At 39.4% G+C, this 27,825-nt stretch overlaps 1 protein-coding gene across 7 annotated transcripts in view; it reads right to left on the reverse strand.

Annotated features, from left to right (window-relative positions):
- LOC149244801 (E3 ubiquitin ligase BIG BROTHER-related-like) overlaps positions 1–27,825 on the reverse strand; it is a 96,177-nt gene that overhangs the window by 63,940 nt on the left and 4,412 nt on the right. For all 7 annotated transcript variants that reach the window (XM_089375013.1, XM_089375009.1, XM_089375007.1 and 4 more), the window contains one exon: positions 17,502–17,741. In XM_089375013.1, coding sequence (XP_089231139.1) covers positions 17,502–17,702 — 201 coding nt within the window. In that variant the 5' untranslated portion in view covers positions 17,703–17,741. The remainder of the gene's footprint in view (positions 1–17,501; positions 17,742–27,825) is intronic.

A 27,825-nucleotide genomic window follows, 5' to 3' on the forward strand; every position in this document is an offset into this window, starting at 1 on the left:
TATTAAAGTGGGGTGAATTAAAAAATGAAAAGTGAGATTTAAATGAGCATTTAATCTCAGCCATTGATCTAAATCTATTTCAGCCATTGGATTTAGAGATCACCCAAAAGTCATTTGGAGTTATATTAAGGGAGGAAAAGGAGGAAAAGATCACATTCGATTCAATTCTTTCATGAGCAGTTTGGGAGAAGGAGAGCAAGAGAGATTTCTGAGCAGGGAGGAGAAAGAGACAACAGCTTGGCACACATTCCAAGGCAACAGTTGAGCAGATTTGTACAGCTGATTCAGCACACAGTGAAAGGCAAATTTTGGCACGATTTTCGAGGAGAGGTTTGCACAAAAATCGAGGAGCAGTTTGCTGGTTTTCTGCACGCAAAACGAGGGCCATACAGCAGCATTTAATGCTGAAAGTGGGCACGAAAATCGAGGAGACCGTCAACATTTATTGCTATCTTGTTTGCTGTAATTTCCAGTTTGCTGTGAAGCATGGGAAAAGAGATCAGTTGTAAATTTGCTTGCTGATTTTTTGCTGCAAATTTCTCACTGTAAAAGGCAATTTTCAGAAATAAAGAAGAGCTCTCAAACTGGTTTTCCCCAAGAGTTGTAGGGGGTTTTTCCAAGGTCACATTGACCAAAAATCTCAGTGTTTAAATGTGTTTTAATGGTTGTTTATTACTGTTGATTTTTATTTCTGCGATTTCCAGCATTCTGTAAAATTTCCAAAATTTGTGTTTTCAGCAAATTTATTTTTTTCAGCTTGTTAAATGTATGGTTATGGGAAAGGGCATTTAACTATATGGGAGAAATAAGGAGAAACTGAAAACCGGGGTGGGAAAACAGAAATTCTACAACTTACCCTGTAAATTCCTACATGGTGTCAGAGATATTTGAGGGCCACATCCGTTGGTGATCCAAATCTAAAGCTGGTAGAACTGCATCTGACTGTTGTTTCCTAGATCTACTGTTACTGACTGCTTTCGGGCCAAGAGGACTTCTCTATTGTGTTAAGAGCATCTATTCCAGTGAGGAACCCCTTTCGTTTGAAGCGAAAACATTTCCGGTAGCCCTAGATACGTCATTTCTAAGATCTGGAGGTATACAGTGTTTATTTGCAATTTTTAGTTATTTTCTCTCTTTTTATTTCAGTTCATTTAGCTCTTTGTTTTTTTTATTACCAGATCTATACCATTCATTTCTGTGTATGCTCTTTGCCCCGCGACTCTGTGCGATCTGGGCAAATCAAAAACAGAAAGGAAGGATTTTTTTTCTCATGCATATCCTCTTTTCCACCGCGCCTTGGTGTGATCTCGAAAAATCAGAAACATTGAGAAAAATATTTAGGCTAAAGTTAACTTCAAGCCATAAGGTTTGTTTCTTTTGTATGTCCGTGTTGGGTTTTGTGTTTTTTTTTGTAGGCAAATAAGAGCTTTCTCAAGTAAGCATGCACCCCAAAGCTTCAGTGACTAAACTTTAAATTAAACAAACAAACAAACAAAAACCCCCTTCCTCTTTTCCAAAAATTACTAACCTTTTAATCTAGCTCACTTGGTCCAAAGCTACTTTATGAGAATAGAGGTCTTGAGTTCAAGTCTTTCTTTTTGTTGAGCTAATTAGATTAAGTTTGGAAATGGGGCGGATTTTTTTTAAATATAACATTATCATTCACTTCCGCACATTCCCGCACTTTGTCGGCATCTTCAACAACTTTTCTTCAAAAAACCATAACTTCTTCATCCGGAAGTCGTTTTCAGAGCCGTTTTTTAATCAGCCTAATTTTTCGAGATCTTTCCATTGGAACACTTAGTTTCAGCATCTATAGTTTCAGTTTCTATTAAAATGGAAAATCCATACCAAGTTATTCTTGACAGCACCAACTACTTCCATTGGTGGTCCTACATTGTGGATTTACTTATAAGTAAAGGTCTTTACAGAATAGGATCAAGCCAAGAAACCAAACCGAAAGATGAAGATAAGGCAGCCAAATGGGAAAATAGGCAAGATCAAGCACGTGGGTTGATAGGGATGTCTATTTCTCCAGACCTTAGATTCCATATCGCAGAACTTGATACTCCTAATGAAGCAATGAAACAAATCACTAAAGTTTTTGGAATTAAAAATTAACTTGAGCCCATCAACTCGAAAATGAGTTGCTTACATTGGACCCCAATAATTTTTCTTCCATTGAAGATTTTTGTTCCAAGTACAAGACCCGTAGACTTCTCTTGGAAGGTGTTAAGGTTAAGAAAGAAGATGGTAACCTTATCTATTCCATTCTTACTAAGTTGGGACCAGCCTACTCTGTGTTTGTTTCCACCTTCCATTCTACAAGAGAAGCCTTCATTTCTCAAGAACAAGACTACAAGTCCCCTTCCTTTGATGCCTTTTGTGATTCTTTAATAAGAGAACAAGAAAAACTCTTACATCTTGGTCTTCTTAATCTTGGAAACTCTTCTAAGAAAGCCTTAGCCGCCCAGCAGCAACCAAATTCAAAGAATCCTAAAAAGTCGTATCCTAAAAACAATGGTCCTAAACCAAACAAGGGTCCTAAGCCATTTCAGTCTCAAAATGAAAAATCATTTCAACAAAATGATAAGGCAAATAAAAACAAAGGGAAGAAGACTGGTAGACATTGCCACTCTTGTAATCGAGATAGCCACTTAGAATCCAAATGCTTTAAGAAGATGGAAGCCTTAGAAGCAGCAATGCAGAAGCATAACATCCATTTGGAGCACTCAACAACTTCAACTTCATCTTCAAGAATAGCACTTTCTGCATGTGGTTGTCAAGCATCTCGGTTTGGATATGCAATAAATGTATCTTCTTCTTCTCATACTCATGAGTGGCTCATTGATTCTGGAGCTTCTTATCACATGGCCAAAAACAAAGCCATGTTTTCTTCTTTAAATGATTGTAACACCAAAAATATATATGTTGGTAATGATAGATCTCTTAGTGTTGTAAGGACTGGAACTATTCATATAGACAATGGTCAATTCAATGATGTATTATGTGTTCCAACCTTATCCTGCAACCTTCTATCTGTATATCAGATAACTCATTCAGGTGAAGGTAAAATCGTTGAATTTTCACCTCACGATGTTGTAATTAAGGACCTAAGAGATCCTAGACAGATTTTAGCTATTGGCGTTGCTGATGATTCTACAAGGTTGTATAAGTTTAACAACTTTGGGTCATCAAATCTTCCCTCAGTACTTGTTGCTCATAATGATGAAGTGAGCAAACTTTGGCATGAGCGATTTGGTCACTTAAACTATCGTTCCCTTCAGAGTCTATGTAAAGAAAATATGGTGACAGGTCTTCCAATGGTATCTTGCAGAGATGGTGTTTGTTCCGGATGTGTACTCGGAAAACATCATCGGGATAGTTTTGAAAAACGTGCCTCTTGGCACGCCTTAGCCCCTTTACAGCTTGTGCATAGTGTTTAATGTGGTCCACTTCCAGTTGTTTCATTATCTGGCTACAAGTATTTCTTAACTTTCATTTATGATTTCTCCAGATGCACTTGGGTATACTTCTTAAAACTCAAGAGTGAAGTATTTAACATGTTCTTGGCCTTTAAGGCCTTTGTTAAAAAGCAATCTGGACATCAAATTCTTAAGCTAAAATCTGATCATGGCAGAATATGTTAACAACAAATTCATCAACTTTTGCACTGAGAATGGAATTCAAATGCAACATATTGTTCCATATACTCCACAACACAATGGTGTAGCTGAAAGGAAGAATCGCACCTTAAAGGAAATGGCTAATTGTATGCTTCAATCTAAAGAACTTAGTCTTAATTTTTGGGCAGAAGCAATTAATTGTGCAAATCACATAATAAATCGCACTCCTACTAAGGTTTTAAAGAATATCACTCCAGAAGAAGCATGGAGCTCAATTAAACCAGATGTAAGTCACTTTCGTGCTTTTGGAAGTGAAGCATGGGCCCATATTCCAGATGAGAAACATAAAGCTTTAGAACTTAAGAGCAAAAAAAATATTTTTGTTGGATATTCTAAAGATGTCAAAGGATACATACTTATTCTACTTAAGTCCAAAAATGTTATCATTAGAAGAGATGTAAAGTTTGTTGAAAATATATCGGCCTACGAGCCTAGTTCGGAAGATGTGCCACCTCTCTCTATCCCTTCTACTTCTGAAAATATTTCTTCTTCGGATGATGACAGCGAGGATGACAAACCTCCCCCACCTTCTTAGGATCCTCCTTCAACTCCTCAACTTCCAAAATGGGTCTGTGCTACTCGGGATGCAGCAGCCGCTCTTGTCGGTGATCCTACAGATCAGCGACATACACGTTCTCAGTTCGATAGAGCCTCTTCTTTACTAGCTCAAGCTTCAACTAATTATGATCCTGACACCTTTGCAGAAGCTTCAGGCCATCCAGATTGGGACGCAACTATGAATGAAGAATATCGTTTATTATTGGCAAATGATACATGGGATCTTGTTCCGCTTCCAAAGAGACAAAAACTTGTTAGATCCAAATGGGTTTACAGAACCAAGTATGGACCAGATGGAAAAGTTAATAAACATAAAGCTCGTCTTGTTGCTAATGGTTTTTCACAAGTTGAAGGCATTGACTATACTGAAACCTTCTCCCCTGTTGCCAAAATGAACTCTATTCGCCTTGTTCTTTCCCTTGTTGCCTCTTTCAAATGGGAAGTCCATCAGATGGATGCTAAATCTGCCTTCTTGCATGGGGACTTGCATGAAGAAATCTATATGGAACAACCTACTGGTTTTATACAAACAGACTCCAGCCTTGTATGTCAACTTAAGAAATCCCTTTATGGTCTCAAGCAAGCCCCTCGAGCTTGGTATGCCAAAATGGATAGCTTTCTTTTAGAAACTGGATTTTCTAAGTGTCATTCTGACAATACTGTCTACACCAAGAAAGTGGGCAAGTCTCTTATCATTCTTGTTCTTTATGTTGATGATCTTATCCTTACTAGTAGTGATCCCAACCTTATAAACCATGTGAAGTCCAGCCTTAAAAAGAAGTTTGAAATGACAGACTTGGGACACTTGCATTATTTTCTTGGTCTTCAAGTCTTGCAATCCAAGGAAGGTATTTCCCTTTCCCAGTCCAAGTATGCATGTGATCTTCTACGCCATTTTCACATGGAAGATTGTAAGCTAGCCCCTTCTCCCTTTCAGTCTAGAGCCAAACTTTCAATCACATGTACTTCCCCTGAAGTTCATGCTACTTTATACCGTCAGCTTGTAGGAAAACTTTTGTATATGACCCATACTCGTCCTGACCTTTCCTTTGTTGTTGGCCTTATTGCTCGGTTATGCAAAACCCACATGAAAGTCAATGGAAAGCAGCTAAAAGAATACTTCATTATGTTCGAGGTACAGTTCAGTTTGGGATTCATTACAGTGCAAAAGCATCTCCTCTATTGGCTGGTTTCACTGATTCTGATTGGGCTGGTGACCCTGATGATCGGAAGTGTACTCCAGGTTATGTGTTCACTCTTGGTTCAGGACCTATTACATGGGCTTGCAAGAAACAAAGTGCCATTTCTCTTTCTTCAACAGAAGCAGAGTATCGTGGTGCCGTAGAAGCTAGTAAGGAAGCCCTGTGGCTTCGTCAGATCCTGTCAGAGTTTGGCTTTCAGCAACAGATCCGACTACACTTTGGTGTGATAATCAAAGTGCCATTCAACTATGCAAAGATCCAATCCAACATCAGCGCAGCAAACACATTGAACTACACATGCACTTCATCAAAAAGCTCATTCACGACCATGTCCTTGAAGTGCAATATTGTTCAACAGATGATCAAGTTGCAGAAATCTTTACAAAGGCTCTCACAAAGGCGAAGTTTACTAAACTTCAATTTATGGTTGGAGTTCAGGAAATTGTCACTAAGGGCGGATAGGTTCTAATGCCTCCTTCCTTCTCCTATTGTGTCATATTTGTACATCCTTCAATCCTATCCCAAGTTGTTCTTAAGGGGGGATGTTAGGATATTCCGACACATAGGAAATAGTTAAGTATAACTTGGTCTAGTGTAGAGTTAGGTAAAGTGTGTTTATTTACTATGTACTTTTGTAACTTACAATCCGACGGTCCTGATATGTAGTGATCCGACGGTTCATTCTCTCCTTAGTATTACCGACACTTGATCCGTGGCTTAACACCCAATTGGTCCATGATCTCTATTAAAGAGCATGGAGGGTCATTTGTAGGGTAACGGTTCATGAGAGAAGCTTATGTAAATTTTCATTCTTTTATTAATAAATTGCCTGAAATGGTCGCGTTGGCTCAGGCCGTGGACTATTTCCCTCTTTGAGAGTTTTAACCACGTCACCAATACTGGTGTATTGGTCTGTGATCTATTTGTGAGCGGTGTCCTTTGGTGTTCTATCTGAGAACTTACCCTGTAAATTCCTACATAATCCTAATAATGTGCTAAAGTATCTACTGGCTACTAACCACAATCAAGAAGAAATTGAGGCCATACTGGTGGATTAAAAATCAGCTTAAAGTATGGAATCCCTATTCAAGAAATATAAGGGAATTCAAAAGTGATAATATATCTTCTTAACAAATCAAAGAAGGATAATGGTGCCAAAAAGAAAGATATATTGCGCTATGACATAAAACAAGATTGGACAGAGTGGTTGAGAAGAACAAGGAAATCTCAAGGGCTCAATAAAGAAATATTTGAACATAAAGTATGGAAAGCCTAGTTAGGAGAAGCATTAGCAGGCTATGAATCCTAACATCCATCTGGGCTCCTAAAATACTAAAAATTTAAAACCACTATCCATAACCAGCGAGAAATAAGTTTTTTCAAAAATGAGGAGAATTAATATTGGCCACCTTAATGAGACGATGAATTCCCTTATTGCAATTCTGAAAATCCCATCCCCCAACATCAAACTATAGATCATTTCAATCAAAATCAATCTGCACGAGGCAAACACAATTGTAATATCATGACAAAATACACAGTGATACTGAAAGGGGGGGTTGAATCATTATCGCATAGATTTAATGTTTAAACTCTTTTCACTTTATTAACCTTAAAAGTTAAAACAGAAATCTCATCACATGGTCAACCATTAACACAACGCACGAACACAGATTAAAGTGGAAATCTTCAAAGTACTTACCCTGCGCGCAGCTTTGCGGGCTTGACCTAGCCGCGCGCCCTCCTCCCCGAGCTGCCTCCTGCGGCCGCCCCGCCTGGCAGCCTCCAGCTGCTGGGCTCGCCTGCCCCTGCCTCCCCCCTGAGATCCCTCCTCGCATCAGCCTGATCGACTCTCCTCCTTGTTGTGCGTTTTGTGCAGCTGCGCCTGGCCATGGCTCCCCCTGGGGGCCCGGATCCTTTGGAACCTCCTCTGGCCCCTCCCTCGGAAGTATCAGCATTCAAAGCAATGATCGCTTCGAGCGGCAAGAGAGCGCCCTCTGTCAACCAGCAGAAGTTCGTCAAGAAGTTGGATTCCATCCCCACGGTAGCCCTCCCTGAAGAAGAAACCTGCAAAGCAGCCTTGAATCTTGCTGAGAGAGGCCTCATAGGCCAGTTCACGGGCCTCTGGCCTTCGCCCAAGTCGGTGGAGGACTGGACACAAAGGAACTGGAAGCCGTTAATCAAAGAGGGTATAAAAAGCTACTTCGTAGGTAAAGGTTTTTTTATCTTTGTATTTGAAAGTGCAGAGGACAAAAGCCTAATCTTCAAAAACGGACCTTATTTTATGGGCCCCCAAGGCCTATACTTAAATAAATGGTCACCAGACTTTAATCCAACCCAGGATGTCCCTTCAGCTGTACCGGTGTGGGTGCGGCTCCCTCATCTTCCCTTACACTGTTGGAACTAGAAGTCACTCCAAATCATCGGTAATGGATTAGGGAAATACATAGATCAAGCGGTAAGGAAAGACCAATATTCATGTGCACGCATCTGTGTCGAAGTCGATCTGGAAGAAGGCTTGCCAGAAGCCATAAAACTCACAGTCGCAGGCTGGACGCATGTCCAAGAGCTGGACTACGAACAACTGCCATTTAAATGCAGACACTGCCATGAATACGGGCATTTCGCCAAACACTGCAAGAAGAAGTCCGAAGAACAAGCAGACAAACAGAATGGCGAGCAATGGATCCAAGTACAAAAATCCACTAATCAAAAGAAAGGCAATGGCAAAGGCACAAAGAAAAGATCCAGAGCAAGACAGTCACAGCAACCCCAGAAAATGTGGACCAGATCGACCCTCCCAGCAACAACTCAGAAGATGCAGAAACGGAACACATGGAAGCCCCCCAAAGAAGCCCCACCAACCCTTCATACGTAGAAGTAGCAAGGAAAAAACCTGCTGAAAGCTCTGACTCCTCGGATGAGGAAACCTTCGAGCAACCTACAGGAAAAGTTGGAAGGAAATCTCGCAGAGAAGCAAGGGAAGAGGAGGCGGAAAGGCTCAAAACTCAAGGGAGCCAGCCTACAATAGAGATGTCAATCGGGAGAAACCCCAGGAACAGGCCCCCAAAGGGGGGATCCCACCCCACCCCTGGTAAATAATGCGCTTCATCTCTTATAACAGTAGAGGTCTAGGAAACCCCTCGAAAGCAGAAGCGGTCAAGGACCTCCTTAAAATAGAACCCTCAAACATTCTACTGCTCCAAGAAACTAAGATAGAGGGGAAAGCCCTGTTAGACATCAGCAAGAAGAAATGGAAGAAAAGTACAGGAATAACAGTTAGCGCAAGAGGATCATCTGGAGGGTTGGCAACTCTCTGGACAGAAGACCTTAGAAGACAGAAGAACAAGAATGATAAGAGACTTACCCACTTTCTTGGTGTAGACAGTATTGTCAGAATGACACCTAGAAAAGCCAATATCTAAAAGAAAGCTATCAATTTTGGCATACCAAGCCCGAGGGGCTTGCTTGAGACCATAAAGGGATTTCTTAAGCCGACATACAAGGTTGGAGTCTGTTTGTATAAAGCCAAGATGTTGTTCCATAAAGATTTCTTCATGCAAGTCCCCATGCAAGAAGGCAGATTTAACATCCATCTGATGGACTTCCCATTTGAAAGAGGCCGCAAGGGAAAAAACAAGGCAGATAGAGTTCATTTTAGGAACAAGGGAGAAGGTTTCAGTATAGTCAATGCCTTCAACTTATGAAAAACCCTTAGCAACAAGACAAGCTTTATGTTTATCAGCTTTTCCATTTGGTCCAAACTTGGTTCTGTAAACCCATTTGCATCTAACAAGTTTGCATCCCTTTGGAAGAGGAACAAGATCCCAGGTATCATTTGCCAATAATGAACGATATTCTTCATTCATAGTTGTGTCCCAATCTGGATGGCCTGAAGCTTCTGCAAATGTGTCAGGATCATAATTCATTGAAGCTTGAGCCAGTAAAGAAGAGGTTGTATCGAACTAAGAAAATGTACGTCGTTGATCTGTAGGATCACCTGCAAGAGCACTTGCTGTATCCTGAGTAGCACAAAACCATTTTGGAAGCCGAGGAGCTGAAGGAGGATCCCGAGAAGGTAGGGGAGAACTGTCATCCTCGCTATCATCATCTGAAGAAGAAATATTTTCAGAGGTAGAAGGGATAGAGAGAGGTGGCACATCCGTCGAACTAGGCTCGTAGGCCAATATAGTAGAATGGAAGGTGGAAACAAAAACAGAGTAGGTTGGTCCTAACTTAGCAAGAATGGAATAGATAAGGCTACCATCTTCTTTCTTAACCTTAACACCTTCCAAGAGAAATCTAAGAGTCTTGAACTTGGACAAAAAATCTTCAGTGGAAGAAAAATTATTAGGGTCCAACGTAAGCAACTCATTTTCGAGTTGATGGGCTCTAATTTCATTTTTAATTCCAAAAACTTTATTGAGTTGTTTCATTGCTTCATCAGGGGTCTCAAGTTCTGTGATATGGAATCTAAGGTCTGGAGAAACAGACATCCCTATCAACCCACGTGCTTGATCTTGCTTATTTTCCCATTTCACTGTCTTATCTTCATCTTTAGGTTTAGATTCTTGGCCTAAGGCTATTCTCTAAAGACCTTTACTTCTAAGTAAATCCTCCATGTAGGACACACATTGGAAGTAGTTGGGGCTGTCAAAAATAACTTGGCATGGACTTTCCATTTTAACAGAAACTGAAGTTGTAGATGTTGAAACTAAGTGTTCCAATGGAAAGATCTCGAAAAATTAGACTGATTCAAAAAAAATAGCTTCCAGATGAAAAATTTATGGCTTTTTGAAGAAAAGTTGTTGAAGATGTCGACGAAGTACGTGAATGCGCGGAAGTGAATGATAATGTTATATTTAAAAAAAAAATCATCCATCTTTCCAAACTTAATCTAAATTGTAACTTAAATAAAAGATAAAGAGACTTTAGAATTATAAGTGACTCACTTTTTATAATGGGTGAGAACGCTTTTACATAAAGTAACTTTAAAACATAAGTTACATGTGCTTTTTGAAAAAGTAACTCAACAAAAAAAAACACTTGAACCCAAGACTTCCATTCTCATAAAGTAACTTTGGACCAAGTGAGCTAGTTTAAAAGGTTAGTAATTTTTGGAAAAGATGAAGGGTTTTTTTAGTCACTAAAGCTTTGGAATGTGTGCTTACTTGAGAAAGCCCTTTTTGCCTACAAACAAAAAACCACACAACCCAAAATGGACATGCAAAAAAACCAAGCCTTGCAGCTTGAAGATAGATTTCGTCAAAAACTATATATTTTAGTCAATGTTTCTGATTTTCTGAGATCACACTAAGGAGTGGCAGAAAAGAGCATACGCATGAGAAAAATCCTTTCTTTTTATTTCTAATTTGCCCAGATCACACAGAGTTGTGGGGAAAAAAGCATATGCAGAAACGAAAGATATAAATCCGGTAATAAAAAACAAAGAGATAAATAAACCGAAATAAACATAGAAATAAATAACTAAAACTGCAAATAAAGACTGTATACCTCCAGATCTTAAAAATGACGTAGTTAGGGCTACCGGAAACCTTTGAACAGATGCTCCTAACACAATAGAGCAGTCCTCTTGGCCTGAAAGCGGGCAGAAATAGTAGATCTAGGAAACGACATTCGGATGTAGTTATACCGACTTCGGATTTGGATCACCAACGGATGCGGCCCTCAAATAGCTCTAATACCATGTATGAATTTACAAGGTAAGTTCCTCAGATAGAACACCAAAGGACACCGCTCACAAATAGATCATAGATCAATACACCAGTATTCTTGACGTGGTTAAAACCCTCAAAGATGGAAACAGTCCACGGCCTGAGCCAACACGACCACTTTAGGCAATTTATTAATGTAAAAGAAAGAAAATTTACATAAACTTCTCTCATGAACGGTCACCTTACAAATGACCCTCCATGCTCTTTAAATAGAGATCATGGACCAATCAGGTGTTAAGCCACAGATCAAGTGTCGATAATACCAAGGAGAGAATGAACCGTCGAATCACCTCATGTCTAGAACATATCGTGACCATCGAATTGTAAGTTACAAAAGTACATAGTAAAGAAACACACTTTACCTAACTCTACACTAGACCAAGTTATACTTAATTATTTCCTATGTGTCGGAATATCCTAACAATTGGTTGATTGATAGTGGAGACTCAAGGCACTTCACTAGGTACAAGGAGGCCCTCTCAAGTTTGATTGAAGAGAAGACTAATTCGGAGATCATACTTGGAGACAATGCCACCTGCCCCTTGAAACGAATAGGGACTGTCACTCTTCACTTAAATCAAGGTCAAACTCTTCATCTACAAGAAGCATTGTATGTACCCGATTTGAAGAAGAACCTGGTGTCTATTTCTGCGATGGAAGATAAAGGCTTCAGGGTATCATTCATTGATGGAAAGGTACGCATTTGGCAAAGAAACCCGAAATATGTATTTACACTTGTATTTAGGGTTGAAGATCTCTATCAAGTTGGAGGAAGTTCTTTAGGAGCTTTGACTTGTGATACTTCTCTTCAATCTGAATTATGGCACAGAGGATTTGCCCACCTTCATTACAAAGCCTTACCCGGGATAAGGAAGATGGTCACAAGTATGCCCAAGTTCAACATAGATCGTGAAGGTGTTGTCAGGGTTGTGCAGTTGAGAAACTTACAAGGGTACCATTCCCTTCAAGTGAAAGTCAAACTACCAACATTCTTCAATTGGTCCATTCTGATCTATCTGGTATGTTGCCTGTACATCATTAGGAGGATACTTATACTATGCAATTTTTGTGGATGAATTCTCTCGTAAAACGTGGATCTATTTCTTGAAGAAGAAGGACGAAGTGTTCAAATGGTTCCGTTCTTTCAAAGCCTTGGTTGAAAATCAAACAAGGAAGAAGATCAAAATATTGAGGACCAATAATGGAACTGAATATGAATCAAATGAATTCAATGACTTTTGTAGAGAGGCTGGCATTAAGAGGGAGGCCACCACTCCATATACTCTTGAGCAAAATGGAGTTGTTGAAAGGAAGAATCGAACAATCATAGAGGCCACTCGTGCCATGCTTCATGACCAAGGCCTACCAAAGTTCTTATGGGGAGAAGTTGTCAACACTGTCGTATATGTTCAAAATAGAAGCCCACATCAAGCATTGGATTTCAAGTCACCCAAAGAAATTTTCACTAGTAAGAAACCCGATGTTTCTCATTTTAGAATATTTGGTTGTTTGGTGTATTTTCATGTGCCTAAAGACAAAAGAAACAAGTTTGAAAAATCTGGGAAGAAAGGAACATTTGTAGGCTATAGTGAAAATTCGAAGGCATATAAAATCTATGTGCCTGGTCAAAGAGAAGTGGAAAAAAGCCATGATGTCACTTTCGATGAAGATTCTTCCCGTGGAAAAGCCAGAGATCTCTCTATTCCAAGGAAGGACAATGATGATGTTGCAAGAAAATAGGGTGAATCTCCGACATGTGAACTAATGCCCGATATTGAAGAACCAATGAATCCCATTGATCCACCACCTAGTGATCCCTCTACCTCAAGGAAAGGACCTTTATGGCTCAAAGACACTCTCGAAGATGCTGAAAGACATATTGCTCCAAGAGGGACATTTCGTGAAAGTAAGAAGAGAAACAAGTATCAAGTATACTTAGCTACTATGAGTACCATTGTCCAATCTGAGCCATGTATGTTCGTGGAAGTCGTGAAACACCAAGTATGAAAGGATGCGATGAATGAGGAGTATGAATCAACCATTAAGAATGAAGTCTGGGATGTGGTTCTTGAGATATCTTCATGGCACAATCAACTATAGACTGAGATACGCTGTCGGGAATTTGAGGCTACATGGATATACTGATGTTGATTGGGCTGGCAGTGTGGTGGATCGTAAGAGCACGTATGGATGTTGCTCCTCATTGGGGTCTGCTCCAATTTCTTGGATGAACAAGAAGCAGAAATCGGTTGCTCTAAGCATCGTCGAGGCCGAATACATTGCAACAAGTATGGTCTGTTGTGAAGTTGTTTGGTTGAGGAAGCTCTTTAATGAGCTATTTGCGCATGTGTTGGATACCACTGTGATCTACTGTGACAGCCAAAGTGGGATTTGTCTTGTTCCACGACCACTCCAAGCAAATTGATATCAAGTACCACTTTATTTGAGATATGCTACAGCGGGGAGCAATAAGGCTCCAACACATCAAGACTGATGAGTAGGTCATGGACATCCTCACGAAGCCCTTAGGAAAGGTCAAATTCTTAGCCTTCTGAGAGAGACTTGGAGTCGTGGAAAGACCCTCCTATGAGTTGGACATTGAGCTCTGGGAGCTCCTAGGGACTTGGGGTACTTCTTGAAGCTATGAGCGACCATAGGGTGAGTGGTCCACCTTCCCCTTGTGATACCTCATGATGTTTGACATGTGTGTAGGGTGAGTGGTTAACCTTCCCCTACGTATGATGACACGTGTGTAGGGTGAGTGGTTCACCTTCCCCTCGATTAACATATGCATAGGATGAGTGGTTCACCTTCTCCTGTTCATGCCCAAGCATACATCCTGCCCATGTAGTCTGGGACTCATGGGCAGTACCTCTCATCTAGCCAATGATGGGAAAAGTGGATAGGGACCATAGCACTACCGATGGACGTGTCATGTACTGCTCTACTCCCTATGTCTAGGATGCATGGTGTTCAAAAACTTGATCTGGGATCAATTAAGGTTCTACCTTTGGACTGACTTTTGTTAGTGGAGAGTGGTAAGGTCTTGTAACGCAGTCTCGATCAATTCTTCTTCATTATTACACATAATGGTTCAACAGAAGAGAGATGAGATGACAGAAATGGGACATGTCCACAGGATGCTATGATGATCGATGACATCAGATGGATTGGCAAGTGGAATTCTCCCTAGTTGAGAGGGAGTGTTAAAATTGGGCAACTAGGGCCAAATTCCACCTTGGGAGAGCTCATTTGATGGAGATGACGATTGCAATAAATTCCTCTTTTCGAGAGGACCAAAAATGATATAAAGATCATCTCATTTGGACAAGCAGAAGTGTGATTTTAAATTTATGCCCACACATGTGAAGGTTGGCCACATCATCATGTAGACTCAGAAAGCCCAACGGATATGTCACTTCACCCTGAACGACTTGTATAAATACAAGTGACCTCCCACCTCATTTGGCATCTTCATCACTCACACATTCTCTCCTCTCATTGGTTCGTACTACATTGGGCATTCTTCTCTCTCACACGTGTGGATCAAGAAGGACGAATTTCAAAAGCTGAATTACAGGGCCAAAATTATAGAGTTGACTGCAGTTTGACCAGCGTTGACTATTACCTTTTGGGCATCATTTGACTTCAATCTTTTAAGGATATTTCTGTCTCAGCAAGCTGAATATTTTGGCACAGAAACTGAGGTTTTCTGAGAACTTTGACCACAGACCAAATTACATGTTGACCGCAAATTTCAAAATAGCAATTTGACTGAGTTTGACTGTTGACTTTGTCACTGTTTTGGGTTGAATTTGACCTCCTGATCAGGCATAGTTTGACTAGGGAAGACCAAGTTGTTTTGAGGACATTCTACTGTTATTTTGACCAGCATTGACTTTCTAGTTAGGGTTGAATTTTGACTGCAGTTGACTGCAGAAATTGTCAGGGTTGTTTTGTCTTTGAATTGGGCAAGTCAATTTGACTTTTGTACTCTCTCTCTCTGCTGAACATTATGATATAATAATAAGAAGAATTGATTAAAGGGTTTTCCCCTCATTGGGGTTTTTCCCTGGCATCCACCAAATCTGGTATCCTTTTGTCTTGGCTTGTCTTCTGCATTTTGTTTCATGTTCTATCAGCTTTCACGGTCAATGTGATCATTATGATTGCTATTGGAAATTGGAAATTGTTAATGAGTTCTAAGGAAGATTGAAGTAAATTGTGCTAAGCATAGAACATACCATTGTTAATTAAAATTAACAGGTAGCCATTGCATACACCAAACTAGTGTAATTCATATGAGAGATGCACTATTCATTGATTGCGGCCTCATTAAATTAAACGAAAGAATGGAATACCTTGTAGTTTAGAAGTTGGGTTACTTTAATATGCCGAGAAGAGCCACAATCCATCAACACAGATTTTGAATCACTCATGGATCACTGCCATGACTTCACGTTCAACTTAGAACTATCAAACTTCTCAAGCATCAGCTACAAATTACAAATCCTCCATGAAAATCTATCATGGAATTACCAAGCCCTTAAAACTAAAGAAACTTTGATACCATGTTACGAATTAAAACGGGCAAGACAAGCAAGCAAATTGGCAAAAAAGGCTTAATGCTTTTATGTTATTTTCTATCGATCTCAATGTTTGATCATCATGACACCTTGTCAAGATGAAAATTACAAGTGAATTCTTGGACCTTGTGATTGTCTAGGGACTCACAATATAACAATGGAAACCATTCTATCGTGTGCATAGTTTGATTTGATGGTCCCTCATATTCTTGGTCTTATCAAGACTTTGATCCATGTCCTTTCACCTTATTGGTCCATGATCTCTATCTAAAGATCAAGGAAACTCATTTGTTAATGATGACCATAAACCGATCTGATACCACGTGACAAAGCCTCAATTAGAGTATTGCACCTAACTTTTCTTTCTCTGCATAGTAATACAACTTTCTTGTTGCTTTATGATGCCACATGGAAAAGACTTGATTAGGGCATCGAATATAACGTTTCTTCTTAGCATAGTAATACAACTTTCTTGTTGCTTTGCAGATGCTTCCCTCTCGCCACATGGAAAAGACTTGATTAGGGCATCGAATATAACGTTTCTTCTTAGCATAGTAATACAACTTTCTTGTTGCTTTGCAGATGCTTCCCTCTCGAACTTTTTTCCATGTAAATCTTGGTGCCCTAATCTTTGATTTGTGTGAGTTATTTCTCTAAGATGTTCATTCTTGTGGCTGCCCACTTGTTAATTTCACAATGACCAATGGTACATACTTCATTGATAAGACCCTCAAATACTGAACTATAGAACTAAGGCCCCTCATTTATTTCATGGTATGATTAGGTCCTAATTTAATGCACGATTGTACCATGGCATCTACATTATGAAAATGACAAATTTGTGGACTCCACAAAAAAAAAAATTGTGTACTATGCACAAACCTACAACATTTATAACCTTTGGCCAATGTATTTTGGCCTTCGAGGCTATTCCTATCTAGTATAAACATTTGTGACTTGGAACCTATACATTTGTAATAGTATTGATTCACAATGTCATTTTTGGTGCCTATTAAAAATAAGCATCCCTTTATTCTAGATCTTGAGTATTCATCTATACATATATGGCAGATTGGTGAAAAAAGGGACCAACAATATTTTTGGCTTAGTTTATTTTGCATTCTGGTACTTTCTATTACATTTCCCAAACTAATATGGATCCCTTTGCCAAAGGACCTATTTTGCAATTTACATGACATAGTTCTACTCCGTTATCAATGGTTTTTAATTTCTAGTCAGTAGAATAACGATTATTGATATAAAATTCATTATGTTATCATATTTAATGGTATGACAATATTATTTTTTTGGCATTATGTGCCATAGTTATAAACTACCTCATAATAGTTAGAATGCATTATGGACAAGAATTGGTCCATGTTGATCATGAGGACACCTAACTAAACAAAATAGTACATATTTATTTAATTGAAACTTTTAATCATGATTCAATGGACATCTACCTATGGTTGACTATATTCATCATCCACCCTTGCCACATACACAGTAATGGTAATTCCACTTGGGCTTTAACAAATATCAAGATTACGAAAGTTATAAAGTAGGGTCTAAGTACACATAACACCATCAAAACCTTAATAGGATCCCATGTACTTCAACATGAGATAAGCTCTAATAACATAACATGTACAACCCAGCAAATGCAGCAAAAACACTAACAGAATAATAACATGACATGAAACAAGGGGAGAAACAAAATGTCACAAAGAAGACCTGTTCTTGCAATGCCCGCGCAAGGGCCAAGTCTGAATATTCTTGACTAAGGGCAGTGAACGGTTGCCTTGAAGATTGCTCAACTGATAAATCTAACACTGAACTCATAGATGTTTCTGATTGTGCCCCTTTTTCATTCATGTCATCCTCTGTAAACTCTCTATGTTTAGCCTCAACATCCTCCCTCTTATCTTCCTCCATGAGAGAATAATTTGAGTGTAAGTTTCTCAACGCAAATACCTGCCACAAGGAATTTCACACTAAATCAATTAACATTTTGACTATAACCAAAGTAATAAAATTCTACATAAAGGCTATCTACTAAATTAGTGACCCTAATACAAATGAACATCATGCCTGGAAAAACATTGTAAGGTTGTTACAAAGCTAACATCATGCTCATCAATCCATCATAGATGTAGAATTAAAGTCAAATGTCACTTGTCTATTTTGCATTCATTTATTTTTCTTTTCTTTTTTATAATACTTGCCCTTTCTTCAAATAATACAATACTCATACTTCAACCTTGAATTTAGGTTAACAAAGTTTGAGTTTGTGTACAAAAAATTTCAAGTTGTGTGAGCATTGTATGTTGTAACCAAAGGTAGCACAAAGAAAAAATGAAAACATTTGATGTACTAGGAAGCAAATTTATAAATATCCATGTAAAATATAAGCCATTGCCTCTAAATAAGTAATCACAGTGATAATCCTTCATATAAGCCTCCAAATCTTGAAATACTCATGTATATATATGTACTAAGGAAAGCAGATAGGTGTGAGGATGAGGAAACTATACAAGTTGCAGGTAGAGACTTGCACAGCCTTGAGCAACAAGGTGAGTAGTGAGCAGAGTAGAGATATTGGAGAAATATGGCACAAGCGCATGGGACACTTGCAACATGGGGTGCTGAAGATTCTTCAGCAGATATCCACAGGATTACCAACATGCAGTTTTGACAAGAATGGAGTGTGCAACGGATGCACGCTTGGCAAGTATGCCAAGACTTCTTTTCAAGGCCAAGACAACAAAGCCAAAGGTATTTTGGAGCTAGTGCATTCAAATGTGTGTGGACCCTTCTCTTCTTCGTCTCTTATGAGACACAGGTATTATGTTACTTTCATTAATGATTATTCTCGGAAAACTTGGATATATTTTATGAAGAAGAAAGATGAAGTTTTAACCAAGTTCTTGGAGTTTAAGGCCTTGGTAGAACACCAGACATGGAAGAAGATCAACTCAATGAGAAGTGACAATCACGGAGAATATGTGTCCAATGCCTTCAACGAGTTGTGTGCAAAAGAGGGAATTAGTAGGGAGATGATTGCACCCCATAACCCTCAGTAGAATGGGGTGGTTGAGAGGAAGAACCACAACATTGTTGGAGCAGCCAAGGCCATGTTGCTTGATCAAGCACTGCCTATGTTCTTGTGGGCAGATGCATTTAACACTACAATATTCCTGCAAAACAAGAGTCCACACAAGGTTCTTGTATGAGTTACACCAAAGGGGCCATTCACAGGCAAGAAACCCGATGTTTCACACTTCTGTATCTTTGGCACAAAAACTTACTGCAATGTGTCCAAAGATAGCAGGAAGAAGTTGGAGCCCACAACGGAAAAGGGTATTTTTGTGGGATACAATGAGACAACTCAGACACACAAGTATCTATCAAGACTCAAGAAGACAATTTTGAGGCGAGATGTGAGGTTCGAGGAGGACAAAGCCTTGAGGAAGTCCCTAGAGAGAGAGAGCAAACAGCGATACCTCAGATGGACAAGCTACTCGCTCCTAAGGAGGAGCCTCAGGCAGGATCACAGACAAAGTCTCAGACAGGTGGCAAAAGACCTGCAAAGCAAGATCCACAATAGGATGCAGAGCAAGATGTTGAGGAGAAGAGACCAGGATGAGAACAAGCAACTACTAAAATGGAGACTCCTGGCACAGGGAGGAAGAAAGTCAAGTAGAATGAGAGTCAAGAGGCCCGTGAGCATGTTGAATCCCCTAGCAACATGTTCAGGCAGAGTAAACAACCACAGAGGTACACAGGTTATATGGCATTGATGACAGAGTTGGTGGACACTGAGCCTTCTTCTTATAAGGAGGCAGCTTATCAGCAGGTTTGGCAAGATGCCATGGTGGAGGAATATTCCTCCATCACGAAGAATGATGTATGGGAGATTGCGCCATGACCTGATGGCAAATCAATAGTTGGATCAAGATGGGTGTACAAGGTGAAGCATGGACCAAATTGGATTGTGGAGAAGTACAAGGCCAAGATTGTGGCCAAGGTCTTCTCATAGATTTAGTGCATGGACTATGATGAGACCTTTGCTCCAGTAACACAGTACACATCCATCAAGACTATTCTAGCACTTACAACACAAATGGGGTGGAAGATCCACCAGATGGACGTGAAGACACATGTGTGCAGGTTGAAGAGATCTCTTTATGGACTCAAGCAGGCTCTGAGAGCATGGTACACTCATATTGATAGCTACCTTCAAGGATTGGGCTTCACTAAGAGTGAGGTGGATACCAACCTATACTGTATCATGGTTGGAGGGCTTCCGCTCATTCTAGTGCTCTATGTTGATGACCTTATATTGACTAGAGCAAACAGCTTGATCCAGGATTGCAAGGAGGGCCTTGCAAGGGAGTTTGAGATGAAAAATATGGGGCTTATGCACTATTTCTTTAGCTGGGAGGTTTAACAAGGTGATGGTGAGATCTTCGGGACATGCGAAGTACACTATAGAGATTCTTCTGAGATTTCACATGCAAGATTGCAGGCCCATGGCCACGCCTATAGTCACAAACTAGAGAAGAGAGAATGCTAGCACAGCAGAGCGAAGGGATGCTACATTATACAAGCAACTCATCGAGTCGTTGATGTACTTGGTCAACACACGATCTGATATTTGTTTTGCAATCAACCAACTGAGTCAATTCTTGGTGGAACCGACCAGAGTTCACTGGGTTGCTGCAAAACATGTGTTGAGATATCCTAGAGGCACAATGGATTATGGATTGCGGTACAGACAAGTAGATAGTGTGAGGCTTGAGGGCTTCACAAATGCAGTTGGGCAGGGAGCTCCACAAACAGGAAGAGTACTTCAGGTGGCATCTTCAGCATTGGGTCAGCAGTTGTTTCTTGGTATTGTAGCAAACAAAGATCAGTTGCGCTCAGTTCAAGAGCGATCGAGTACATGGTTGCCAGTCTGGCAGCATGTGAGGCTATTTGGATGAGAAAGTTGCTTGTGGGACTTTTCAGACAGACGATGGAGCCTACCACGATACACTGTGATGATCAAAATTACATCAAGCTCTCTGAGAGCCCAAGTTTCATGATCAATCAAAGCATATCGAGATCAGGTATCATCATCTTAGAGATCGTGTGCAGAAAGGGATAGTAAAGCTACCATACATTCTCACAGAGGAGCAAACAGCAGATATCTTGACCAAGGCACTGGCAAGAAGCAATTTTGTTCATTTCGAAGATAAGTTGGGAGTTGTACAGAATACCTTCCTTGCTAAGAGAGAGTGTTGAAAAGTAGCGAGTGAAGGTCTTCTTTGACTTGTGCCTTAGTCAAAGAGACCTCAACGAGTTCTTCTTTAGCATGCTCAAGTTCCCTAAAATTTAGGACGAGTTATGAAGCAATTTAATTGATGTGCTGGAGTGGGAGGCTCAATTTATTGTCTCCTAGTGCGAGTTAGTTTTGGAAATTGACATGCGTGAGTCTCAAGATCTTAATTGGGGCAAGACGACTTACATGAGTCAGACTCAGTTAACTCATCAATCACAGGTTCGATTTCCAAAAAAAAAACTTGCCAGATTTAGCCTATTCAATTTGCTTATAAGGAGGACCAAGGCATGAGTTGTATCATTATTCTTGAGCACGAGTTTGTGTGTGGAGCTTGTGAGAGAGAGACGAGCCAAGGAGAGGCTTGTGCAAGCTTGATAGAAGGAGATTTTTCCTTGTGGAATGCGCTAGAGTTTAGGAGGAAATTCCTAAGAAATAGGAGCAACTCATGCGCTAGGAAATAGGAGCTAATTCCTCAACCATCGCAAGGAATTCAGAGCTCATCCAGACAAGGAAAGAAGGGAGCAGAGATCAAAATTCTTGCAAGGGTTTCAAGCTTAGAACAAGCAGGGAAGACAAGAGTGTTTTCTATTGAAACAAGACTGTATTTGTAAGAGATCTATTGCTTTAAATTTCAATCAATAAAATTCTCAATCAAGCAAAGGGTTTTCCCAATTGGGTTCCCTAGAAAAATATTGTGTTTTGTTATCACATGATTGAGTTTTATTTATGTTCTATTCCACTGCAAATAAGTAAAGAAATTTTGTGTCTTTATGAATAGAAACTAGTTTTCAGAATTGTTCATTGAAGCAGTTGCAAAATTTCAAGAAATTTCTATAGAAATTGAATCCGTCCATCAGAGAGGATATCTACATATTGTACATTTAGGTCACTTGGACTTCCCCTCTCCCCTCCCCGTCAGACCTAGGCCTGAAGATGTCCTTCTACCTTGAGCATTTCTTGGAGTTACAAGATGGTATCATTGTTCGCCACCATACGCACGCAGCCATTGGATGCACTCACTCAAGATCCCTTTGGGCTAGCTTTGGGTTTGTTCTCATCGACTCTAAGTGGAGACTAACCACCATATACCACTATCTAATAGAATCTACCAGGTGTGTCATCTTCAGGAGCTAGAGACAAAGTAGCACCTCATTTTTAGGTGCCCTCTATACTACGAGATCAGGGGGTGTTATCACTGCCTCTATAGAGATTCAGGAGGATCCCTCTCTACCTTCTTCCAATATCCTAACCAGAGATGCCTAGCCCCCTTCATTAGGGAGATTTTCAAACACATATCTCAAATCCTACATACCTCGTCTCACTCGAGGACGATTCGAATGATTAGAGCAACAAGCAACGAACCAAGATCCAAAGTATTTAAGATAGTAGAGCGGTGAGATATCAGGTCTCACCTCATCCCCCCCCCCCATTGGGATACCAACCATATCCTCGATATTGTTACAGAGGTGCTAAACAGCACATCAATTTACTCATACGCAAACCATCAAAGGGATTAGTTCTAGACAGTTCTTGAACAAGGTGCCCCCCCTGGCGAGTCCCTCCCCAACCCCAGCAAAGCAACCAGAGACTTATCTAGAGCTACTTCCTTTGGCCTCGGACGCTAGTAAGATCCCTCACTCCTACATCCCCCCAGGATCCTGCAGCTAAACTCCTCGTTGGATCCAAAGGACTCTGATAGTGAGCCAACACAACTGTCGCCCCCTCACCATCAACTATTTGACTCAAGCATTCTTGACATCAACAACCTCAAGCCTTGGACTTATTCACTTAGTCTTCTACATCGTGGGGACCTTTGATCTAGTTATATACATGTTTATAAGGTTGTCCTATTGTTGCATTTCTTATTTACTTCATTTATCCTATATTTAACTTTGGCATTTTCCAGGAGTTGCGTTTGCACTCCCACATTGTACTTGTACTAGATGTATCCTTTAGTCCCATTGACCTAATTTTGTGGTCATTCATTGGACATTAATAAAATTATCTTTCGTTATCTTATCTTATACAAACTATTTAACAAGCCTGCCAAAAGTATATTGTTGACTCAATTATGATTTGTGTGGTATCCTTAACTTTCTTCATTTGTATGTTGATTTTTTAGGACAAAACCATCAGTTTAAAGCTCTATTCACCATACCTTAATATTTTATATCTTGATATCTGATTGAGCAAGCCCAAAATATGCATTTGAATTCAATATCTCAATGTTTTCTAACATTCGTCATACAAGTTGCAAGTAATGGGTTTATGAGTACATTTTTTAACAGATTAAATGTAGATGGTGGTTCCTAAATCTATAAATAGATCTTGCACACCCATGCACATCAAAAAAATGAAGATGTATCATACACTTTATGCTAATATTGTGCAAGCCAAAATACTAGAGTCTTGTTTAGGGAAGCCCACCTAATGATGATTAGATTCACCCTAAAGAGCAAAAAGACAAAACAAGGTGACAGTGGTTTGCCTTAAAGTTGCCCTTGATTTGCTTTGAAATACGTCGATACCTTGCATATCCAATAAAACAAATCAATTAGTAACAAAAGGTATACGTTGTCAAACATGCAACTCTCCAACCATATAAGGTTGAATGGAAGAATCTCTATGTAGATCACTGAGTAGAAGAGTTGGACTCAATTAACAAACAAGAAATAGAGTTTGGTTGTAACCAAAAACATATGTGGCTTAATTAATTCCTTATGTCACTTTACTTAACCTCTAACTCAAAATTAGCATGATCTCTAAAGCACATTATAATTTAACCACATCACCCTCCCTTGATGGCCATATGTGAAACTACACCAAGCATATCCTAAACTTTACAAACCTATATAAACCAAGAAGCTAGTTGAAAATGTATGCACCTTGCTCCTGAGTTGTAGAATATTATAGTTCTATTTCTTGTCTCTTAACAAGTTGTCTAATATAATGACAATGAAAACCACATGCTTCATTTGCTCATGAAACACCATCCTTTTTGCCAACTTCAACACACTTCAGTTGTCACAATTAAGTAAATTTGAGCCCAAAGACCTTTGAGACGTCACTACACCAGATCCCTTACAAATCAACAAAGATCACCTCAACATTAGCAATGAGTCATAGATACCATGCAGCAGCACAGTAGAGGGTCTAGAAAGTAGGGGTGTTATAAGTCAATTGGGTCTATCTCGAGTGGTTGAGAAGAATGATTGTTATCCCCCCCACCCATGTTCAAATCTCCCAAGTTACATGATGAGCATTGTTGCGATGGCTTCAAGCCTTGTTGAGTTTGAGCAGTCCCTCAAGGACAAAAACATATATATTCCTCACATGGAATATGAAGATATTTCTCATGGACAAAAAAAAAAACTCTCCAAGTGTTATAAGCTAAAGTCACCTGATTCGAGTTCGACAACCTTGAAATTCGACAATGAAAATACTGGTAATTAAATTTGGCATTAAGTTTGACTTGTTACAAAATTTGAAAATTAAAAAATATACGTGATAAAATGAAAATATATGTAATTAAACACATAAGATAGAAATGAAAATAGGATGCCAACATGAGTAAACATATATTTCAAAAACACATCATCTTGTTCAAAGTTGAAAACCACATTCTTGGAACATAACAATAAAAGCTTACACATGAACATCCAAAAAGAAAACTAGAATGGGAACACAAGTTTTATTCTTGATGTTCCCATGGCCTACTTGTTACATCAAAAAACTCTATATCATCTAGAGCACTCTGGCCAGTGAAACCACTAGAAGCATGATCACCACTGGATTCAACACTATCTCTATCACTCTCCATATCAAGATCATCTTCATCTTTTGATAGCATCTGGCACAAGCTTGAACCACGGAGTAGAAGAATTGGATGAGTCTTTAGCCACATTGTTTTAAAGCCAATTGCAAGTTACTGCAAACATAAACAAGAACTTCTAATTTTCTAGATAACAATCTATTTCTTTCCTTAGAATGAGTATGGTTAAAGGCACTCCAATTCTTTTCACGAGTTAATGCACTTGATCCCCACCACAAGACATAAATTACAAACTTTTGCAATTATAGGGCCACTAATGCATAAAAACCCCACCACACTAATAGGGCACTTTCAACCCTATCATACTCCACTTCTTTGGTTCCAAATATCCCTTCTTCTAACTTGGATGTCATAAATTGCAATTTGACCAAAGCTATAAATGACAAATTTGGATTAGCCTACTCATGAGTTCCTCATCTCCATGTCTTGATACCCCACATAATATAAGGTCCACACAACACATTGCATGTCAAAGGCTATGCATCATTTTCCATCTTCAATCAATTATCTCCCAAATCTCCTCGTAATCAACTTCCATATTGTCAAAAGCATTTGCCATAGCTTCCTTGCAATGGTCCATGCCCTCATAAACAAAACCAATAAGGTTTGTCACCATCAACAATGTGAACCACATCTTCAACCACGCATTTTTAAAACTATCATACCAATTTGCCAAAAGCTATTCCCTAGCATTATTTCTTCTACATTCTTTCCCTTTGGTTCTTTTTGAAAGGTGAGGCTCTCCCACTCATTATTGCAAAAACATAGCTCTTAGGCTTGTTTTTCTTCAAGAACCCTTTTAAAAGGCCTGTTTTTTCTTCTACAACTCTTTTAAAAGTAATGTAAAATGTGTCAAACCTTGTATCGAAAGGCCTCAACAACTCTCTAGTTGCATTTTTTATGTATATCCTCAATGTGAGGCAGTGCTTTATGACAGTTTACAATTGTTCTTGCTCTTTGAATCATCTCATTGATCCATGGATATTTGGCGAAGTCATGTAGCAATAAATCCAAACCATGAGCTGCAAAAAAGGTCCAACAAATGCTCTTATACTATACAATAATCTCTCATGACCGACACAATTTGAGGCATTGTCGATGCAACTTAGACAATATTTTCCTTGCCAATCTGTTGAATTGCTTCATCCAAAATTCTGAAAATATATTACGTTGTCTTCAATTGCTCCATTGCAGCAATTTTTCCTTCCAAAAATATACCCTTTGAGAGCAATAAACAAGCACATTAATCAATAGCCAATGACATAAATACAACCAGCCATCACTCAAAATTGTGCAACTCGAAGACTTTGAAGATCGTTTAATACCAGCCAACCTCTTTGTCACTCTTTCCTTTGTGTTCTTTAACAAGGTGATCCTTAAAGCCTTGAACCTAGAAGGAACATACCCCTTGCCAAGATCAACAACCTTCTTGAAAGTATCTTTAAAATATGGCCTTCTAGCCACATTAAACGAAATCGCACATGCATAAAAAAACTCATCAATAGCATCATCAACTTGTTGCTTCTCTATAGGTTTCCATAATGTAATTAATGTTGATATTTCACATGTTTTTGTTGGGGTGGAACTTGAGCCACTTAAGTTTGAAATGAAAGAAGGAATGCCACATGAAGAAGACATGGTAACCCCCGTTTGATTTTGTTGCATCTTCATTTCCTTTCTTCCCATTTTCACTTTTGATTTGTCATAGTCTCCTTGCACTATATCTTTCCTTTCTTCCACGCCACCACCATTTACATTAGAGATACTAAGAAGATGGTCCACTACTCTAGTTAAGGTACTAGTAAAAAGCATTTTCCAGATAACCAACAAATACAATTTGACCCTTCTTTCATCACATGTTTCCATGCCTTAGCAAATGACTTTTGAGCTATCATCTAATATAATTTGTACTCATTGAGCTCTACTCTACGCAAAAGCCTGGGTTTGGAACATTTTAAGAAATACGTTCAGTGCTAAGTTTTAACCAAAGTCATGAAAATCCAAATTCCGAATAACTAATATGTTAAATGATAAATACCAAATCCCAAAAACCAATACATGGCCAACAATAGTGCAGAAAGAGATTTTTTTTGTGTTGCCTTAAGCTTTAAAAAAATGCCATTGTCATGCACAGTACATAAAATCTGAAAATACATGAATCTATGACTCGTATGACTGCAAGGGCAGTCAATCTAAACTATTGACGATGGACCCTAAAGGCTGAAAACATGTCAATCTGGAAACTGGTGCAAACGCATTCTGCCTAGTGTGTCTAACAATTAATTCACGCCTAAAGGCTAGATTCTAGACTAAGCAAGAAACTCTAGTGATTGGAGGCAAAGGAATTGGCATCGAGCTCTAAAGTCTGGATGAAGGAAACTAGAAATGAAAATCAGCGTCAACCCTCATGTGATCTACCTGCCACCCACAATCCCTCACATCTACACGCCCATGAAGAAATCTATAAATAAGAGAGGAGTTGAGATCAAATCATCATCGAGTGCGGATCAATTCATTTGTTTTCTTTAGCATTAGCTCTGAGGGTTTTAAGACCCCTTCTGCCCTATCAATTTTGGTGGTGAAAGATTCTACCCTAGTTGATCAATCCTTTTCTATCTTGTTTTCTGTTTGGCACAGCAAGGGGTACTATTTTCTGAGGAGATTGAATTCTATAATTGAGCTCTCTATGATTTGTTCTGTTGATGGGGCCTGTTGCAAGCAGACCGAGTTCATCCCTGAGGCCAGCGAAGTGTCAAGAGGCATATCAAAACGATTTTCTGTGAATAAACCAAGCCAGAATCATACCCATTCTTCCTGTACCCATTTCTGAAGCAGACATAATGCCCTGGGGGCAGTAAAGGACTGAAGTTGGGTATCCTGTGACTTAATCTATGGCTTTCGAA

The sequence above is a fragment of the Pinus tabuliformis genome, chromosome 8, assembly GCF_031772625.1.
Source record: "Pinus tabuliformis cultivar Carrire ecotype Pingquan chromosome 8, CPIR1, whole genome shotgun sequence".
Taxonomy (NCBI): Eukaryota; Viridiplantae; Streptophyta; class Pinopsida; order Pinales; family Pinaceae; genus Pinus; species Pinus tabuliformis.